This window comes from Prionailurus bengalensis, chromosome B1, assembly GCF_016509475.1.
Source record: "Prionailurus bengalensis isolate Pbe53 chromosome B1, Fcat_Pben_1.1_paternal_pri, whole genome shotgun sequence".
NCBI lineage: Eukaryota > Metazoa > Chordata > Mammalia > Carnivora > Felidae > Prionailurus > Prionailurus bengalensis.
In genome coordinates this window covers 60398948-60416548 of record NC_057344.1, presented here as the reverse complement: position 1 = coordinate 60416548, position 17601 = coordinate 60398948, and the positions used below count along the sequence as shown (strand labels likewise).

General features: G+C 36.5%; 1 protein-coding gene and 1 pseudogene across 1 annotated transcript in view; one reads left to right on the top strand and one right to left on the bottom strand.

Annotated features, from left to right (window-relative positions):
* Positions 1-17601, top strand: part of ANXA10 (annexin A10) — a 99643-nt gene that overhangs the window by 66384 nt on the left and 15658 nt on the right. Inside the window, exons 4-6 of the mRNA XM_043565965.1 lie at positions 3506-3619; positions 5624-5714; positions 7571-7650. Coding sequence (XP_043421900.1) covers positions 3506-3619; positions 5624-5714; positions 7571-7650 — 285 coding nt within the window. The remainder of the gene's footprint in view (positions 1-3505; positions 3620-5623; positions 5715-7570; positions 7651-17601) is intronic.
* Positions 318-877, bottom strand: LOC122474800 (annotated as a pseudogene).

Genomic DNA, 17601 nt, shown 5'->3' with positions numbered 1-17601 from the left:
CTGGAGCCTGTTTCCGATTCTGTGTCTCCCTCTCTCTCTGCCCCTCCCCCGTTCATGCTCTGTCTCTCTCTGTCCCAAAAATAAATAAAAACAACGTTGAAAAAAAAAAAATTTTAAAAAAAAAAAGTTTTTTTTTTTTTAATCTGGAAGAGACCATTAAGAAAAGAAGTATTGTATCCTAGATTTTTAAAATAACAAAATGATGGGAAATTATTTATGGAAATAATTTTAAGGGCACAGGCCTCTTTATATAAAATATACTACATTTTAAATTTGTAAGGGGTTGAAATTAAAGTTTAGATAGCTAGTTTTTTTTAATCCAAAATCTGTTTATTGGGATAGTTCCCCACTCATGTTGACTCAGAGTGCATTTAGTGCTGCTTCAATCTGAAGGAGCATCCTTCTATGAGCCTTGCTTTTCCTCCTTGTCGGCTGGCACAGGACAGTGGAGCAGTCCACACATAGCACCACCGTCTGCGTGTGGCTGAACACGGTGGTGATTTTGTAGCACCCTGGGCACTTCGCGTCCATGAAGTAGGAGTTGGGGCTCTGCACCAGGCGCTTCTTCTTGTGCTTTCTTCTCCTCTTCCGGGGACGGGTGCAGGAGGTCCTTCGCGAGGGGCATGTTCTTGTGGGCAGGTTGTCACCGCTGGAAAGGCTAAAATAGCTAATATTTTAAGCAAGATTTGCATCTCTTGATGATGCACATTGAAAAAAAAAATCTTCATTTTAAGAAGCCATAATTATTTGTTGCATTAATGGGACACAGTTTTAGAGTTCCTTTGTCACCAAAAGCTTCCACGGTTCCTGAGTTCCCACAGGAGCCAAGATCCAGTTATCACGTAATTCTGTGCTATAAAGTCTAGTTTAATACCCATCTTCTCCTCAAGTGGATCTTTCAGTCTCTACAGATTGACTTATTCACGCCCCATAGGAAAACACCGATATACAGGTACAAGGATTTCCCCCGCAGGCTCTGCATTTTTCTTTTACTGACTGACTTACCTTCCTGAATGTGGATTAGTCAGGGTTCTCTAGAGAAACAGAACCAACAGCATATGCATATATGCGCATACCTGCTTGATAGGTGGCATTAGTAAGACTCCCTACCGGACAAGTCTGGGAAGAGCATCTGCCACACCTGGGGCACCAGGTGTTTATCCTCTCAGGAATCTCCGATTGGCTCTTGGCTCTTTTAGAACTCTGAGCTCCCGGGATGGGGCTCAATCTCTCTGGGAAGAGTGGTATGGCCATAGCGCCGCAGGCCTATCTCTGCCATTCTCCCAGCCACCCCTGACACTCAGCAAATCCCAGCGCATCCTGGCCCCGCCCCTCCATCAGGATCCACACTTCCTCCTCTCACTTATCAAAGAAAGAAAGAAAGAAAGAAAGAAAGAAAGAAAGAGAAAAAATGTATCTCTCTGTCCCTCAGTCCTTCTCCCACACTCACTCTCTCGCTGTCCAAATCATGCAGGACCTTACAGCAATGTTATGGAGCTCAACATTTCTTGTAACAGTAATGGAAAACTGTTCAAGGAGAGCAAGGTAATCTCTGTCAATCTAAAGAGAGATTTTTTAAAGGAATTAGCTTACATGATTGTGGTGACTGGCAAGCTCAAAATCTGCCCTGTAGGCCACCAAGCTGGGGACTCAGGGAAGAGTTGGCAGTTCAATTTCAAAGGCAGTCTGCAGGCAGAATTCTCTCTTCTTGGGGGGATGTTAGCCTTTTTCTATTAAAGCCTTTAACTAACTGGATGAGGGCCACCCATGTTTTGGAGACTACTGCTTTACTCATCTACCAAATATGTTCACACAAAACCTCTAGAATAATGTACCACCTAAAATCTGGGCACTGTGGGCCAACCAAGGTGACACATAAAGTTAATCTTACAAATGGCTTCTCCATCTCCTGTCACAGTGCTGCATGTCCTTCCTTGTCTAAACGTAACTTGGTTCTGTAATCCTATAAATCCATTCTGATCTCTTACCTGAATTCATCTAACTGTTTTGTACTACTGCTTTAGGATCTTATAATGTGAAAAATGATATTGAAAGCCTTAGAAAATGTATTAGCTCACATTTTTACTTATGTTACCTCTGGGTTTGTGGAATATCAATCTCCTTGAAAACAGAGACTGTGTTGCAATTCTCCAGCACCTACCACTGTGTCTGGGAAATGGTATTAAATCAAACAGTATTGAATAACTGCAATCTTTCACTCAAAAAAATTTATTGAGCTCTTGTGTGCATAAGAATATAAGTTTCACAAGCTCATATGTTTATATATATTCTATTCTTTGATGTAGCCCCAATACCTAGAAGAAAGCTTGGCTCACATCACCTTAACAACTATTTGGTAAATAAATTAGAAATAGTCACTGGTGCATAATGAGGGAATTAAATAGAATATAAGTTTCATGAAAGGGGAGATCTTATGCTTCTTGTATATACTCCAAGCACCTGACACAACTCTGGGCATTTATTAATTGCTCATTAAATGAATTGCATTGACCCTAGCAAAAATTCAATAGATTCTCTGCGTTACTGGTTACCAACTTATGGATAAATGCTTTATTTGCTAAATAAGAAAACCCACAATCTAGGAATGATGTTGTCAGATTATACTAAATAAAATGAAAATTATGACTATTTTGTTTTTATTTTAATAAAGCATATTATGTCTTATTGGCAGCTTTTACTTGAATCTATTATTGAATCACCTCAAAACTAAAATATTGCATATTTTTAAAGTACAACTGAATATACTCTATATATTTTAGCAAGAAATGTTAAGTTTTAAACATCTTTCAGATATCTTTGTAACCCTACAAAAAATGCATTTAACATTCACATTTTTAAACAGCCAGTCTACACTAATAAAATAAAAGTGAAAATTAAAATGATCAATTTTATACTTCTATAATCTGTATTCCAAGAACTAAAATTCAGCATGCTTGTTTTTCTCCTGAAGTGTTTAACTTTCAATATTTTAAACAAATGTATTACCGTGGCTATTTGGTGAAAGTTCTTAGATTACTCAATTCATTTACACAGCTTTTTGGCAATAGTATAACCATGAACTCCTGCTAATAGATACTGCTTCAATGATAAAATAAAATGTATATTTTATTTAAGGACCAATGTTTCATTAATTCCATATAAGAAAACTAAGAACTCTCAACTATAATGTTTTTAGGTTTCAAATTTTACTTATTTTCATAATGAGATCAACACAGAAGTTGGAGCTGGGATTAGGGAAAGAAGATCATTTTGTATTTACATGACTAGAATGTCCATGTATATGACCTCTCATGCAGAGATATGATTACATAAGACACTTTCAAACCCATCAAGTCCATCCATTCCTGTAATGCAAAACCAGGCTTCTTACTATGGGAAATGACATAGGAAAGGACATCTTAGTAGAAGACTTTCTGCAATTATCCCATTTCTCTTGTAAAGTTAGTACCCAATATAATAAAAGTATTTACTTTTCCATCCATAGGACCTAATTGGTGACCTGAAGGAGAAACTTTCAGATCACTTCAAAGATGTCATGGTTGGCCTCATGTACCCGCCACCTTCTTATGATGCTCACGAACTCTGGCATGCCATGAAGGTACTATTCTGATACAAAAATATACCTGTAACAAGTGCAGGGCAATATTTAAGTAGAGAGGGAATTGCCCTGTGATGTTCCTGTATGTGATCAGGGATGGGGCAAAGAATATCTGAGCAAAAACAAAACAGTGAGGGGTGCCTGGGTGGCTTAGTTAAGTGGCTGGACTTCGGCTCAGGTCATGATCTCTCAGTTCGCGAGTTTGAGTGCCGCAACCGGCACTGTGCGGACGGCTCAGGGCCTGGAACCTGCTTCGGATTCTGTGTCTCCCTCTCTCCCTGTGTGTCTGTCCCTCCCCAGCTTGCACTGTGTCTGTGTCTCTCAAAAATAAACATACGTTAAAAAATAAGTAAGTAAATAAATAAATAAATAAATAAATAAATAAATAAATAAAACAGTGACGATGCTGTGCTCAGGTAAAGTGACCCTGTTAGGAAGAGAGGGCTTCTAGAGCCCAGGAGCTTGGATCAGCCTATTCTTTTGCTGCACAAACTCAGATTCACTGACCCAGCTCTATGCTGAACAACCAAAAAAAAACCCCCCCAAAAAAAAAAAACAAAATAAGCCTCCAGTGCTGTCCATATTTATCTCTCCCTAGTACACATTCATATATTAAGCAAAAATGTTATAAAACATGTGAACCTCTTCAAATTATTTGTAAAAATTGGACTCACTAAGTAAAAGTGGGATACTGAGTCAGAGACAAAATATAGATGCTATCTTTGTTTATTTTTGTAACCTCAAGTTACTCCTTTCCAAAAACTATTGCTCAAAAGTATAAAACTTTTTGGGGCACCTGGGTGGCTCAGTCAGTTGAGCGTCTGACTTGGCCCAGGTCATGATCCCGCACTTGGTGGGTTCAAGCCCCACACGGGGCCCTGTGCTGACCAGCTCAGAGCCTGGTGCCTGCTTCAGATTCTGTGTCCCTCTCTCTCTGCCTCTCCCCCACTCCGCCTCTCTGTCTCCCAAAAATAAATAAATATTAAAAATTTTTTTAATTTAAAGTATAAAACTTTTACTTCTGAAGAATTATAATAATTCTTTACAGAAAAGTCATTTCCGAGAAATAAATTGACTACAGATTTGATAGAGACTTTGTTGGCTAGGGATTGGGTACAAAAGGCTTTTTAACATCTTCCAACTGCTGATATTAAACACCTGCAGAACCATTGCATTCATTCCAATACGATTCCTGCCAATGACCAGATTATGCAATCTGCACACAATGTGTGACAGGAGACAGGAAAGGGGAAAAATTAAGGGAACTTGGATTTGGGCCATCATATTTGCAGATGAGAATAGACATTGTATAAAATTCATATGAATTTCAACTAATCGCTTTTTTGAAGTTGCATATGGCAATTCCTACCTCTTGCAAAATGATGTGACCACAACTATAAGAAGGAAGTCATATGTTACTGTTTAGATAAACTGTTACATTTTATCAATATTACATGGAATGGTAAGGATTTCTAACATTTTCTGGAATATGTGTTGTTTTTATAACAACAGAGAAAAATCAGAGAAAAAAATCTGTCCATATAGCTGTAAGAGACCATAAAAAGCACCCAGCCTAATGTTTAGACCAATAGTACAAAATTTCACATTTAGGGAGAGGCAGGGAGTGGTCCCTGAAGCATCTTTAGGAAACTAGGAGACCCAGGTTCTAATTTCAGCTCTCCAAAGAATGATATTCTAGCAGCAAAAATATCAGTGCCATGAGCCTTGTTCAAACATCTTTTTCCACATTATTTAGAAAGTCCCATGTTGTTTTATTCTAAATGAAGGAATAGGATTTCAGATAATAATATCTCCTCAGGGCCAAGCAGCTAGTAAATAGCAGAGCCAGAACTGAATAGGACCTATCTTTATCCCAAACATCCTTTCTTTCCTTTCTGCCATCTCTCAGAATATCAGGAATGTTGTAAATCTTTATTATACATAAGATGCACTATTATTCCCAATACAAATGCCTTTATATTTCTCTCTTTCTCTGTATGACAGGGAGCAGGCACTGAAGAGAATTGCCTCATTGATATTTTAGCTTCAAGAACAAATGGAGAAATTTTCCAGATGCGAGAAGCCTACTATTTGCGTAAGGAAATATACATATGTGCATATATTTTACACACACGTAAACTTCATATTTTTCAAATAACACACAAAATATTTCAGTTTATGTGTTTTAAAGTTTTTTCTAAGACACTCTTAAATTTGATATATCACTTACTCAAGACCAATCAACTCACTGAGTAAAACTGATGATTATATTACCAAAAATGAAACAATTCTCTGCACAATCAAGTTAAGCAAAGTTTCCAGGAAAAGAATTACAAGTTTCTATGAGGTGAGTGTTTACATTAATACAGGTTAATGCCAGCACTGTGGTTCAGGAGCATTTTATCGCTTACCCTGAAGAGACCAGGTATATAGACTAAATAAGGCTAAGTTCAATGAGCACTTAGCAAATTCTACAAATATGGGTAACTGGTTCACTTTGCATAAATCTCATCATCACTGTGATCTATCACAAAATCAAATTTCTACACATTTTAAGAGCAGATAAGCTAATTATTTTTTTAAAGATATAATACTTTAAATTGCATTGCTTCATGTATTGCCTCACATTGAATATCAAGAAAATATTCTAGACGGTCAGCTCTGTTGCATTTGAACAAAAACAAGGGGTATTTCCCAGTGGGGATGAAGAACCTTCACTTAAAATACTAAAATGAGGGGCATTTGCGTAGCTCAGTTGGTTAAGCGTCCAATTCCTTTTAATTTTTTAATGTTTATGACAATGAGAAAGAACGAAATATGGCCCTTTGTAGAACATGGATGGAACTGGAGAGTGTGATGCTAAGTGAAATAAGCCATACAGAGAAAGACAGATACCATATGTTTTCACTCTTATGTGGATCCTGAGAAACTTAACAGAAACCCATGGGGGAGGGGAAGGAAAAAAATAAAAGAGGTTAGAGTGGGAGAGAGCCAAAGCATAAGAGACTCTTAAAAACTGAGAACAAACTGAGGGTTGAGGGGGGGTGGGAGGGAGGGGAGGGTGGGTGATGAGTATTGAAGAGGGCACCTTTTGGGATGAGCACTGGGTGTTGTATGGAAACCAATTTGACAATAAATTTCATATATTGAAAAAATTAATAAATAAATTTAAAAAAATTAATTTTTAATGTTTATTTATTTTTGAGAGAGAGAGAGAGAAAAAGACAGAACGTGCGCGGGGGAGGGGCAGAGAGGGAGGGAGACACAGAATCGGAAGCAGGCTCCAGGCTCCAAGCAGTTGGAACAGAGCCCAACATGGGACTTGAACCCACAAGCTGTGAGATCATGACCTGAGCCAAAGTCGGAAGCTTAACCAAAGCATCTGATTCTTGATTTCAGCTCAGTTCATGATCTCACCAGGTGAGCTCTAGATTCATGAGTTGGAGCCCTGCGTTGGGGCTCTGAGCTGACAGTATGGAGCCTCCTTGGGATTATCTCTATCCCACTCTCTCTGCCTGCCCCTCCTCCTCCCCCGCTTGTACTCTATCTCTCAAAAGTAAATAAATAAACATTTTTTTTACATATTAAAACGAGACAGAGCACCTGCGGAAAGTGCTGGGCTGGGTAGCAGTTTATGGAAATAGAATGCATAAGAGCAAATTTTGAGAATTAGAGAATGTGAAATGACTTTCAATGGTGTTTTTCAATTTTGGAATAAAGACAATCTTTTTTTAAGAAAACAGACCTGTGCCTATGCTACTGTTAGTTACCACATTTCTTTAGAGAACTGTTTAGAAAATTGGCTTCAAGACAAAGAGATGTCAACAGATCGATTGTATTTCCTGTGCTTTCCACCCACAACTGGGGCAATAGCATTAACTTATACAAAGCACATTGTTATGTGGTTCTATAATAAATCATACCTTTAACATGGAAGTTTTTTTTCCCCAGAATACAACAGCAACCTTCAAGAGGACATTTACTCAGAGACCTCAGGACACTTCAGGGATACTCTCATGAACCTGGTCCAGGTATGAAATTCAAAAATTCACACCATTTTGCATTATTAAAAAATATATATGTTTCCTTTTCAAAAAATAGAACAGAAAACTCCAGTTTAACAGTAAATTCTGGATAATAATGTTTACTTAACGCCAGCTAAATTCCAACCACTATAATAGAAACTTGATTTGGATATAGAAATAAACAAATATGAATAATATACCACTTCTATTCTCAAAAAAATCTACTACATATAAGATGTTATGATTATAGAAATATACATAAGTAATTATACCTTATAAGGTAGTTAAAAGATTTAAAATATTACAGTTACAATTATAATTCTAATGAGAAATTATAATTCTATTTCTATTTTTTTAAAGCTACTAAACAGGTTGGGTGCATACTAACTTCTGAGGTCCTAGTATAGCCTAGTAGTAGCATGTTTCTCACTTAATAACTACAAAATACTGTAATATAAATATTCTTATAAGCATTTTATAAATAAAAAATGTAAAACAAAACCTACTAGGTTCTAGCTCTCTGTCTAAAGAGCTAATAAGTAGAAATCCAGAATTTGAATTGATTTCTATAGACTCGCACATGCCAGCATCTGATCCTCAGCTCTACCTCAGAAAATTCCGTGGTATTATACATGAACACAAAGGAATACTGCTTCAAATTAAAATTTGACACATTTTATTTTTATCTACTGACTAAATGGTATTATTTCTATCCAATTAATATTTCTTTTTTTTTTCAACGTTTATTTATTTTTGCGACAGAGAGAGACAGAGCATGAACGGGGGAGGGGCAGAGTGAGAGGGAGACACAGAATCCGAAACAGGCTCCAGGCTCTGAGCCATCAGCCCAGAGCCAGAGGCGGGGCTCGAACTCCCGGACCGCGAGATCGTGACCTGGCTGAAGTCGGACGCTTAACCGACTGCGCCACCCAGGCGCCCCTATCCAATTAATATTTCTTAAAAACATCCCACACATTAGCATTGTAACAATAATAATATTTTTAGATATAATTAACCTTTGTCTTATATAATCTGTCATCCAATTCAGCAAAGGCATTCAGGAATGTAAAAAGAATCGATATTCAGTTCTTTACTAACAAAAGAAGACCTAGATGTCCAAACTGGAAAGTGTCTTAGGAACCAGTATTTTGGCTTGGTTTTACGTCGTATGAGTGTGTGTGTGTGTGTGTGTGTGTGTGTGTGTGTAATGCATGTAATGAAGCAAGCATTTCTAAAATCCCAAAACTTCTCTCTTTATGTCAAGAACATAACTGAGTAGTCGGTAGCTAGCATAAAATTTCACCAAGAACTGTAGGTAGACAGGTTTTTTACTTGGGGATGTAAAATTAATAAAATTAAGAAAAAATTCCATTGTCTTTAATGATAAAAGAATAAATGATAGCCCTTCTAGGGAATAAAGGTGGAAGAATGATATGTAGAAAGATGGAGAAAGACCCAAGAGGGAGAAGAGTAGGGTAAGAATTCTGCCTGAGGTCCTTCAAGAGTCCAAGGCCCCACACACTCAGGAGGGGAGTCAGAATCATCAGATGAAAATATAGGATGGACCATGGAATGTCCTTTCTTCCTTTTCTCTGAGCCACTCTGGTTCCAATTGCTTCTATGAGTTCCTGGAATTTTTTTTAGCCTCAACATTTTTATGGCCACTATTGCCAAACTCTGAGATGTTCTTCCTTGCCCTTTGTCCTGTTCAGGTTTATCTGAAGTGGTGCTGTGGAGTATATCCTCCATGAGGCTTATATCTCTTTCACAGCTCAATTTTGGCAAATGTAGACATCTAACAGTTTGTTTGCAGCTTGAGTAGCACACTTTTCTTTAATCTGGATTTACGATGTTTTGGGAAATGTAAATCTCTAAGAAACTTGGAAGAAGTCTAATGTAATTGATTCCAGTGAATACTGTATACCACTTAGCCTACCAGAACTTCTTTCCTAGACCTATTTGCATCCTTGCACTCTCCCTGACCATGCCTCTTGTTTTTCACAACTAAAAGCCAGTTCCTTGGAAGTCCTCTCAGATAACATATTTAGTCAGATACACGCTGCAGGGCTGAGTCTTAACAGGTGTTTGCTTTTCAAATCTTTTTCAGGTTCCAGCTTACATTGCTTGGGATCAGTGGTTCCCCCTTATAACTGTTAGAGACACCAAATATCTGGACTTCTCTCTACCTCTTTTATTTCAGCTTGCAAACCAGGCAATTATTTGCTGAGCTCATCTCTTTCTTGTAATACATGGCCAAAAGCATAAAGTAAATGACAGTTATCAAATTCACATGAAGACCAGAATGGGCTCTCTTGATCAGCTTACAGCTCTCCTCCAAAAAGTGATTCAGAGGCTCATTCTTTTTCCATCTAGTGGCTAATCCATCTTCACATCTTGCTTCTAATTTCATCATTCCAATCCACAATCAACAGAAGCAGAAAGAGGGTGGAGGATTGTTCATGGGAACTTTTATGGACCTCACTGTGATATCTATCACTTTTGCTCACATTTCATTGGCTAGACCCCCATCAGCTAATTCCCCTTATAGTCGGTTTTTTTGTCCTCAAAGAAGATGAAATAAGTTTGGTGATCACCTATCAGTGTGAAAATGAGACTTGAAAACTGAAACCAAGACAGGCCAGTGAGCAACAGAAGATGGAAGGATGAAGATATACTTGGCAATAAGCAGGAAGTCTATGAGGATGACTATATTGGGCACAAAGAGAATTTTCAAAAGGAGAGCAATATATAAACAAGAAAACAAACAAATAAAAATGTTCTGCATTATTTCTTATAAGTACTTTAAAAGTAAATGTCTTTACATTTCTATCCAAGCTTTATGTTTTTTGACATATCACCATTTTAAGTGATCTTTTGAAAGATCACTGTGTGAAAGTTTCTTGGCCGTACTTCTAATCTAACTCATAGAATGATGACGTTCATCACACTATATACTATATACATATTATACAATGTTAATCTGAACATATTAGCTGTATTTTTGATTTCTATATAACTAATCTTAACATGTGTAATTAATTCATATGAGAAAAACAAAAACCCACCTCTATTTTAATCTTTTATTCCTTCTCTTTTGTTTTTGGCATACATAAAGCATGTGTGTGTGAAAAAATATTGTCCAACCTTTGCCTGTATTTCATTGATTGATTGTTTGATTGTTTTCCAACAAAGCAAGTTTCAAAAATGCTGGTGTGAAAACTAGTGTGGGAATAATCATTTCCCATCAGGCCTCTGATTGAACATACCCTTCAAAGTCTTCTTCTACTTCACAGGAATTGCTCTCCTCTAAGCCTGTCTTATGTATTTTTATTCAATGTTACCACATAATGTGAGATGTGTTTGCATATCCACCTTTCCCAGTAGTTTCCCAATCATGAGTTTACAGTTTACAGTTTTAGAACTAGGCTCAGTATATGATACGTAAAAAGCAAGTCAGACTTTTTGGAAATAAATGCTACAAAGAACAAATTCTTTTAAAAGTCTGAGTGAATAAAGTTCAATGCTTGCTGCAGTAAAAAATGAGGCTTAATATACAATAGGTCTATGAGAATTCTAGAAAAGGAACATCATTTGCACACCTGGGGAAGAGGAAGGAGGTGGTTCAGGGTAAGTAGAAACGTCTTGCTTGAGCATGCTGGCTCACTCGAAGGACTCCTGCTAAATAGGAAAAACTGTCTGATTAAATTGCTGGCTGGCATTGCCAGGTTGACGAGGTTCCTGTAAGCAATAGAGAGCCACAGGGAAATATCTGGCAGAATGAGAGATGACTGGGAAGACTTTATCTATTATCATCTCCACGTAAGTAGGAAAAAATTAAGTTGCACGTGTCATGCTAATTTACCACAACAAATGGAAAGAAACATATTGAGAGCCTCGCTTGTGACTTAAATTAAGAGAATCTAACTTATTAAGAATAAAAACTAGTTTCCCCTTCTTATCATCTCTTTAATTTCTTAATTCCATTCTCATTGAGTTTGTACTGATCAAATCAATCAGATGTACCCTGAATATACGCCGAAGTGAGACAAGAAACCATGAGAAAACCCAGCAGGAGGCAAGGGACATGTATTTAGGCAAAAAAAAAAAAAAAGCTATTAACAATCCCTCTCTTTTATTATTCAGATTGTCTTACTGGCTGTCTTCCAACAGAGAAAGCAGTTAAAATTCTTGATGTCCCAGCTAAGTTTTAAAAAATTAAAGGAAACAAGGAAACTTCAGGTTAGGAAAAAAAGACAGAGTATTACCCAGCTCTTCAGGAAAATAGGCCCATAGTCATATGCTGACTTTTTTTCCCAAAAATTACAAATTCAAATATTTACCTTACAGAGACTCCTATTTTTTTTTTTTACTTCTACAAAGCTTTGTTTTTTAAAAAATGGACAGCTTTGTCTCTGTTTCTGAAATTAAAGTATTGTATTACATCACCCAAGATAAGCATTAAGAATTATCTCTACCTTGTCTAGAACTAGTCTGTATGCAAAAATAGTTAAAGTGAGGAAATGACCATTAATAATAACTTTTTCCTCTAAAATATCAATAGCAGTGTGCAAATTTAAATTACTTCATTTTCCTTCCTTTCTTATTATGTCCTTTTGCTGTCTTCCTTATTTGGGGTGGGTTAACAGATCCAATCAAACACAGGAGGTGTAGTTTCCCCTAACATGTGTTTACTGTGTTTAAAACCTTCATATTGTACTTCACACACATTTTATATGATTGGATTAAAGAATGAATAAAAGTACTAGATAGGAACACTAACTATCCAGTCATTGCCAGGCAACATGGATTTTAATTCTTTTTTGTCCTTTTATGTGGGTGTGTGTGTCCAAGTTACTATCAGTTTTGAATTAGGAATAAAAAAATCCAAAGGAAAACACTGCTGAGGAAGCCAGATATTAACTGCCCCAAAATGAGGAGAGATGGCCCTTTTGGACTGATTGGATTTCTTCAAACTGTTCACATGAGAAAGGTGGTATGTACCAGTCATATCCACTGACTTTTCAATTAAATTAAAATTTTCAATTTTTAAAGATAAAGTCACAAATTTGCTTCATTGTATTTGGTTTTCATTTGGTTTGATTTGGATTTGCTTGGTTTTGCTGCACAGTCATAAAACTACCCGTATCACCAACCTCAGTTAATCAAGTCCTGGTTTGAGGTTCAGATCTCTAGGACTATAACATCAGTGGATAGTGACAGTTTGTCTTTTCATAGTTCAGCTATATACTTCTGTGTAAACTGTTGAAGAAATAAACTTATTTTAACCTGTGAGAGAGGTTGAAGTCATTATGGGGAAAAGTGTTAATAATAATGATTAATTTAAAAAATGATCTCTGTTGACAGCATGTCAATTGAATATTTCCTAACTCTTAAATGTCATAAGACTAATTTTAATTAAAACATTCTCTCTGTAGTTAATCTGTAACTTGGGGCGTGTGGGTGTCTCAGTCAGTTAAGCGTCTGACTCTTCATTTGCCTCAGGACATGATCGCATGGTTTGTGAGTTTGAGCCCCACCTCGGGCTCCATGCTGACGGTGTGGAGCCTGCTTGAAGTTCTCTCTCTCCCTCTCTTTCTCTGCCCCTCCCCCTTCACTCTCTCTGTCTCTCTCTCAAAAATAAATAAACAAACAAACTTAAAAAAAAATTTTTTAAGTCTGTAACTTGGTTTGCCTGACAGTTACCAGAGGGGAGGTGGGTGGAGGGATGGGTTGGATAGGTGATGGGGATTACGGAGGGCACTTGTGATGACCACGGGTGTCAAAAGTAGGTATTAAATCGTTGTGTTTTGCACCTGAAGCTAATGTTACACTGTGTCTTAACTAACTGGAATTTAAATAAAAACTAAACACCTAAAGAACAAAAACAGAACAAAACATTCTCTCAGTTTAAAAGGATCATTATTTTTTTAAATTTTCAACTAATGAGGGGCACCTGGGGGGCTCAGTCGGTTAAGCATCTGACTTCAGCTCAGGTCATGATCTCACGGTCTGTGGGTTCAAGCCCCATGTCAGGCTCTGTGCTGACAGCTCAGAGCCTGGAGCCTGCTTAGGATTCTGTGTGTCCCTCTCTCTCTCTGCCCTCCCCTGCTCATACTCTGTCTCTCTCTGTCTCTCAAAAATAAATAAATGTTAAAAAAAAAACAGTTTAAACTTTCAACTAGTGAGGCTGCAAAATATAAATTAAAACAACAGTTTCCAGGCAGAAATTCATATTGGCATAGCCATTGCCCCTAATAGAGGAAAGCCAAGAGTTCCATTGTAAACCGATGAGTTCCATCTTAATATCAAACAAGCACTTATTTTCTTAATATCCAAATAGAAATTTATTTCAATTTATTAAAGAAAAATATACATTCTTTGGGTGCCTAGGTAGCTCAGTAGGTTAAGTGTCCAACTGTGGGTCAGGTCATGATCTCACAGTCTCTGAGTTTGAGCCCCACATTGGGCTCTGCACTGACAGCCTGGAGCCCAGAACCTGCTTCAGATTCTATGTCTCCCTCTCTCTCTCTCTCCCTTCCCCTCACCTGCCAATCTCCCTCTCTCTGTCTCTCTCAAAAATAAATAAAAAACATTAAAAAAATTTTAAAAACCTTGTTAAAGAAAAATATACATTCTCTAGTAAGAAACAAATGTATTTTATTAGGATAACTTTGCATTCCATTAGAGCTATATCACAGTCGATCTTCTGCTGCCGAATCCTGCTTCTTTCTTCTCCCTTCCATGAGTGTTGCTCCCAAGCACACTCCATAACAAGCAAGATGTGCTGATCTCCATCTCAGAGTCAGCTTTCCAAGGAACCCAATGGCTATAACCCCTCCTTGCAGGGATGAGCAAACTGAGGCTCAGAGAGATTACCATTACACATATACTGAATGAGAAGGCCAATATGGAAATAGGACTAAGTACACGATCCCCACCTTGTTTAAATCTAATTTCTCCTAACTCCAACCCCATCTGACTCCACTCCAGTTCTACTTCTGTTTGACAAAATGCAAATGACCAATATGCAAATGACCTCTTAAAATTTCTGTACCTCTTCAGTGGTTGAACTGTAAGCCACTTAAAAGTACCGACATCTCATAATCAAGATTGCAGTGTATATTTTTTTTAAAGCAAAGATTCTTATATTCCAGGAAAAAATAAAACACACCATTCTGAAAATTTAGCATGACAGAAAATAAGTCATGGAGGAAAAAGTCAGTGAACAGTGTTTTCTCATTGTAATAGGGCAATCAACCTTATTCATAATCACACTTCCTTTTTCCTGAAATTAAACAATAATGCTTTATTATTGATAAAGTATATATCTATGTGTACTTGTATGTATAATAATATTATCTACATAGACACACATATTTTAAAACAACACACTGATTTATGTCACCATGGGATTTTACCTAATTTGGATTATGACTTTATAGTATAAAGTATTACTTCCTAATTTCATTTTCCAGAGATTAAACATGAAATTATGTGTGTGTGTTTAACTTTGAAATAGCTTTTCTGTGTAGTGGTTTTCCTTCCAACAGACAATATCAAAAAATGAGGGTGAATAGAGACTTAAATTTTACAAGCCAAGGAAAATTAAATAGTTTACTTAAAGATTATATACTTATAAGGTTTCACAGTACATTTCTCTTAAAATGTAAAACACACTTTATAGGTATAAAATAATATGGATTTCATAAAAATTACTTACATTACATTACAATAGAAAATGGAAGTAATAAACATAAAGATATATCTTAGTACAATCTTCTTTAATAATAGCCTTTTTGAAGGCCAGAAGTCTCATGGCAATTCACACTGTTTAATAAAATATATAATTTCTCTTAGATTTTTAAATATTTTGAAGATTTTCCATTGACTCCTGACATCTACATCAGTGGCTGTTCAGTCGGGAGCTTCTGATTTAGCATTTGGATCAGTAAATGTAGAAGGTTGGGAAAAGATAAAAAGTGAATTAGGGAACTGAAAAAGTTTATCACTTCTGACCATTATCTGGGATGTACACCACTTCAGAGAGAATTTGTCCGGACATTTTACAAAAAAGAAATGGAATTTCTTCCTAAAGAGTTGTGCAGTTTAGAGCTGGTGAGTTTCGACCAGAAAACTGACGGCTGTTTCAGTGTAAACAAATATCTTTCACCCTGTAGTCGGGACCATTATTCTCTCTCTCACTCTGTGTGTGTGTGTGTGTGTGTGTGTGTGTGTGTGTCTGTCGGTCGGTCTGTCTCTGTCTTTCTCTTTCTCTTTCTCAATCTCCCTTTCTTGGTGTATATATAAATGACAGAGAGATGATAGGTAGATGATAGGCGATAGATGATAGATAGATAGGTAGATAGATAGATATACTCTGTGTAGCACTCTATATTTCTTTTCCACTTGGCTCTATCATAAATCAGTTCTATGTCCTTATATTTATTATTTAACCTTCTTGAGATTCAGATTAGAGAGATTTACTTTGTAATTTAAGGAATGTGAACCCATTCTTCTTTTAATTCTCTCCCAATACATGTACTTTAAAATTCTTCAATTGTTGAAATTACATCCACTACTTCCCTCTACATTTTTATTTTCAGAATCAAACTAAAGACTGTCCATGGCTTTCATCTTTTTAACATCATGAAAACTAAGCACGCCTCTTTTTGTGAATTAATAGAGATTGAGGGAATTGGAGCATAGGAGCCTTAAGGTATTCATGAAATGAAAGTGTTGAAAATTATTGTCATATTTTCTGGGATAGATTTTTTACTTAATCTTTAAAGTATTTTCCAAAAGGGATATTTCTAATAAGGAAACAACTCAGCCAGAACATCTTGTTGAAAACGAATGCCAATCATTAAATGGACTTTCAACACTTCGTGCATGCTTTTATTAAACTAGATTTACAGGAGATCTAATTATCTGTCAAATAATTAAAAAAAAAATAATCACTTGGAGATTAATTAATCAGCATGTGCAAATCACACTGGAGATGATAAATGTTTTCACAGAAAGAATGGAAACCACCCAATTGGATGCTTGGCTGTCCGGATTTTCCTTACAATGTTTCTCAAACTGGTACAGTGAGACCGACCACAGGGGATGTATTGCCATGAGTTTTCAGTGATCATCTGTATTCAAATTACCTTGTCCAAATATTTTCAGCTAGATTTTAAGTCCCTTAATTTCTTCTTTTCACAGTTTTACTTTGCCCCTAACCCAAATTCTATACTCACTGATGCCATTTCTTTGACATTTCCATCAATTACACACACCATGCTGCTGTCTTAGGCTTTTTACATGATGAAATCAGCTTGACTCTGCCTTGGTGGAAAAAACTAAATCACAAACTTACTTTATTCACATTTTTTTAAATCTACCAGTCTGTTTAAAGTGCTTTGGGTAATTAACGGCACAAAGAAGTAAAGAGACAAGCACCATTTCAAGTTTAATGTCAAAAATCCTATGTTTCAAAAAATATTTCATATACCCAGAACTGCAGAAAATTCTTAAATATTTACCACAAACTTTGTAAGCGTAGGTGTTTACTTAGCTATATAGTTTGATTGGAAATCACTAAGAAAACTTCAGTGATGTGGAAAGTCTTCCTACATCTTCTAACTGATCTTTTTTTATTCTTTATTTTAATTCCAGTGTAGTTAACACACAGTGTTACGCTAGCTTCAACTGTACAATATGGTGATTCAACAATTTCATATGTTGACTCAGTGCTCATCAAGATATGTATCCTCGTAATCCCTTCACCTAATTCACCCATTACCCCAACATACCTTCTGGTAACTGTTTTTTGGTTTGTCTCTTTTTTTTGTTGTTGTTCATTTGTTTTGTCTCTTAAATTCCACATATGAGTGAAATCATAATGGTATTTGTTTTTCTCTGACTGGCTTATTTCCCTTAGCATAATACTCCCTAGATCCATCCATGTTGTTG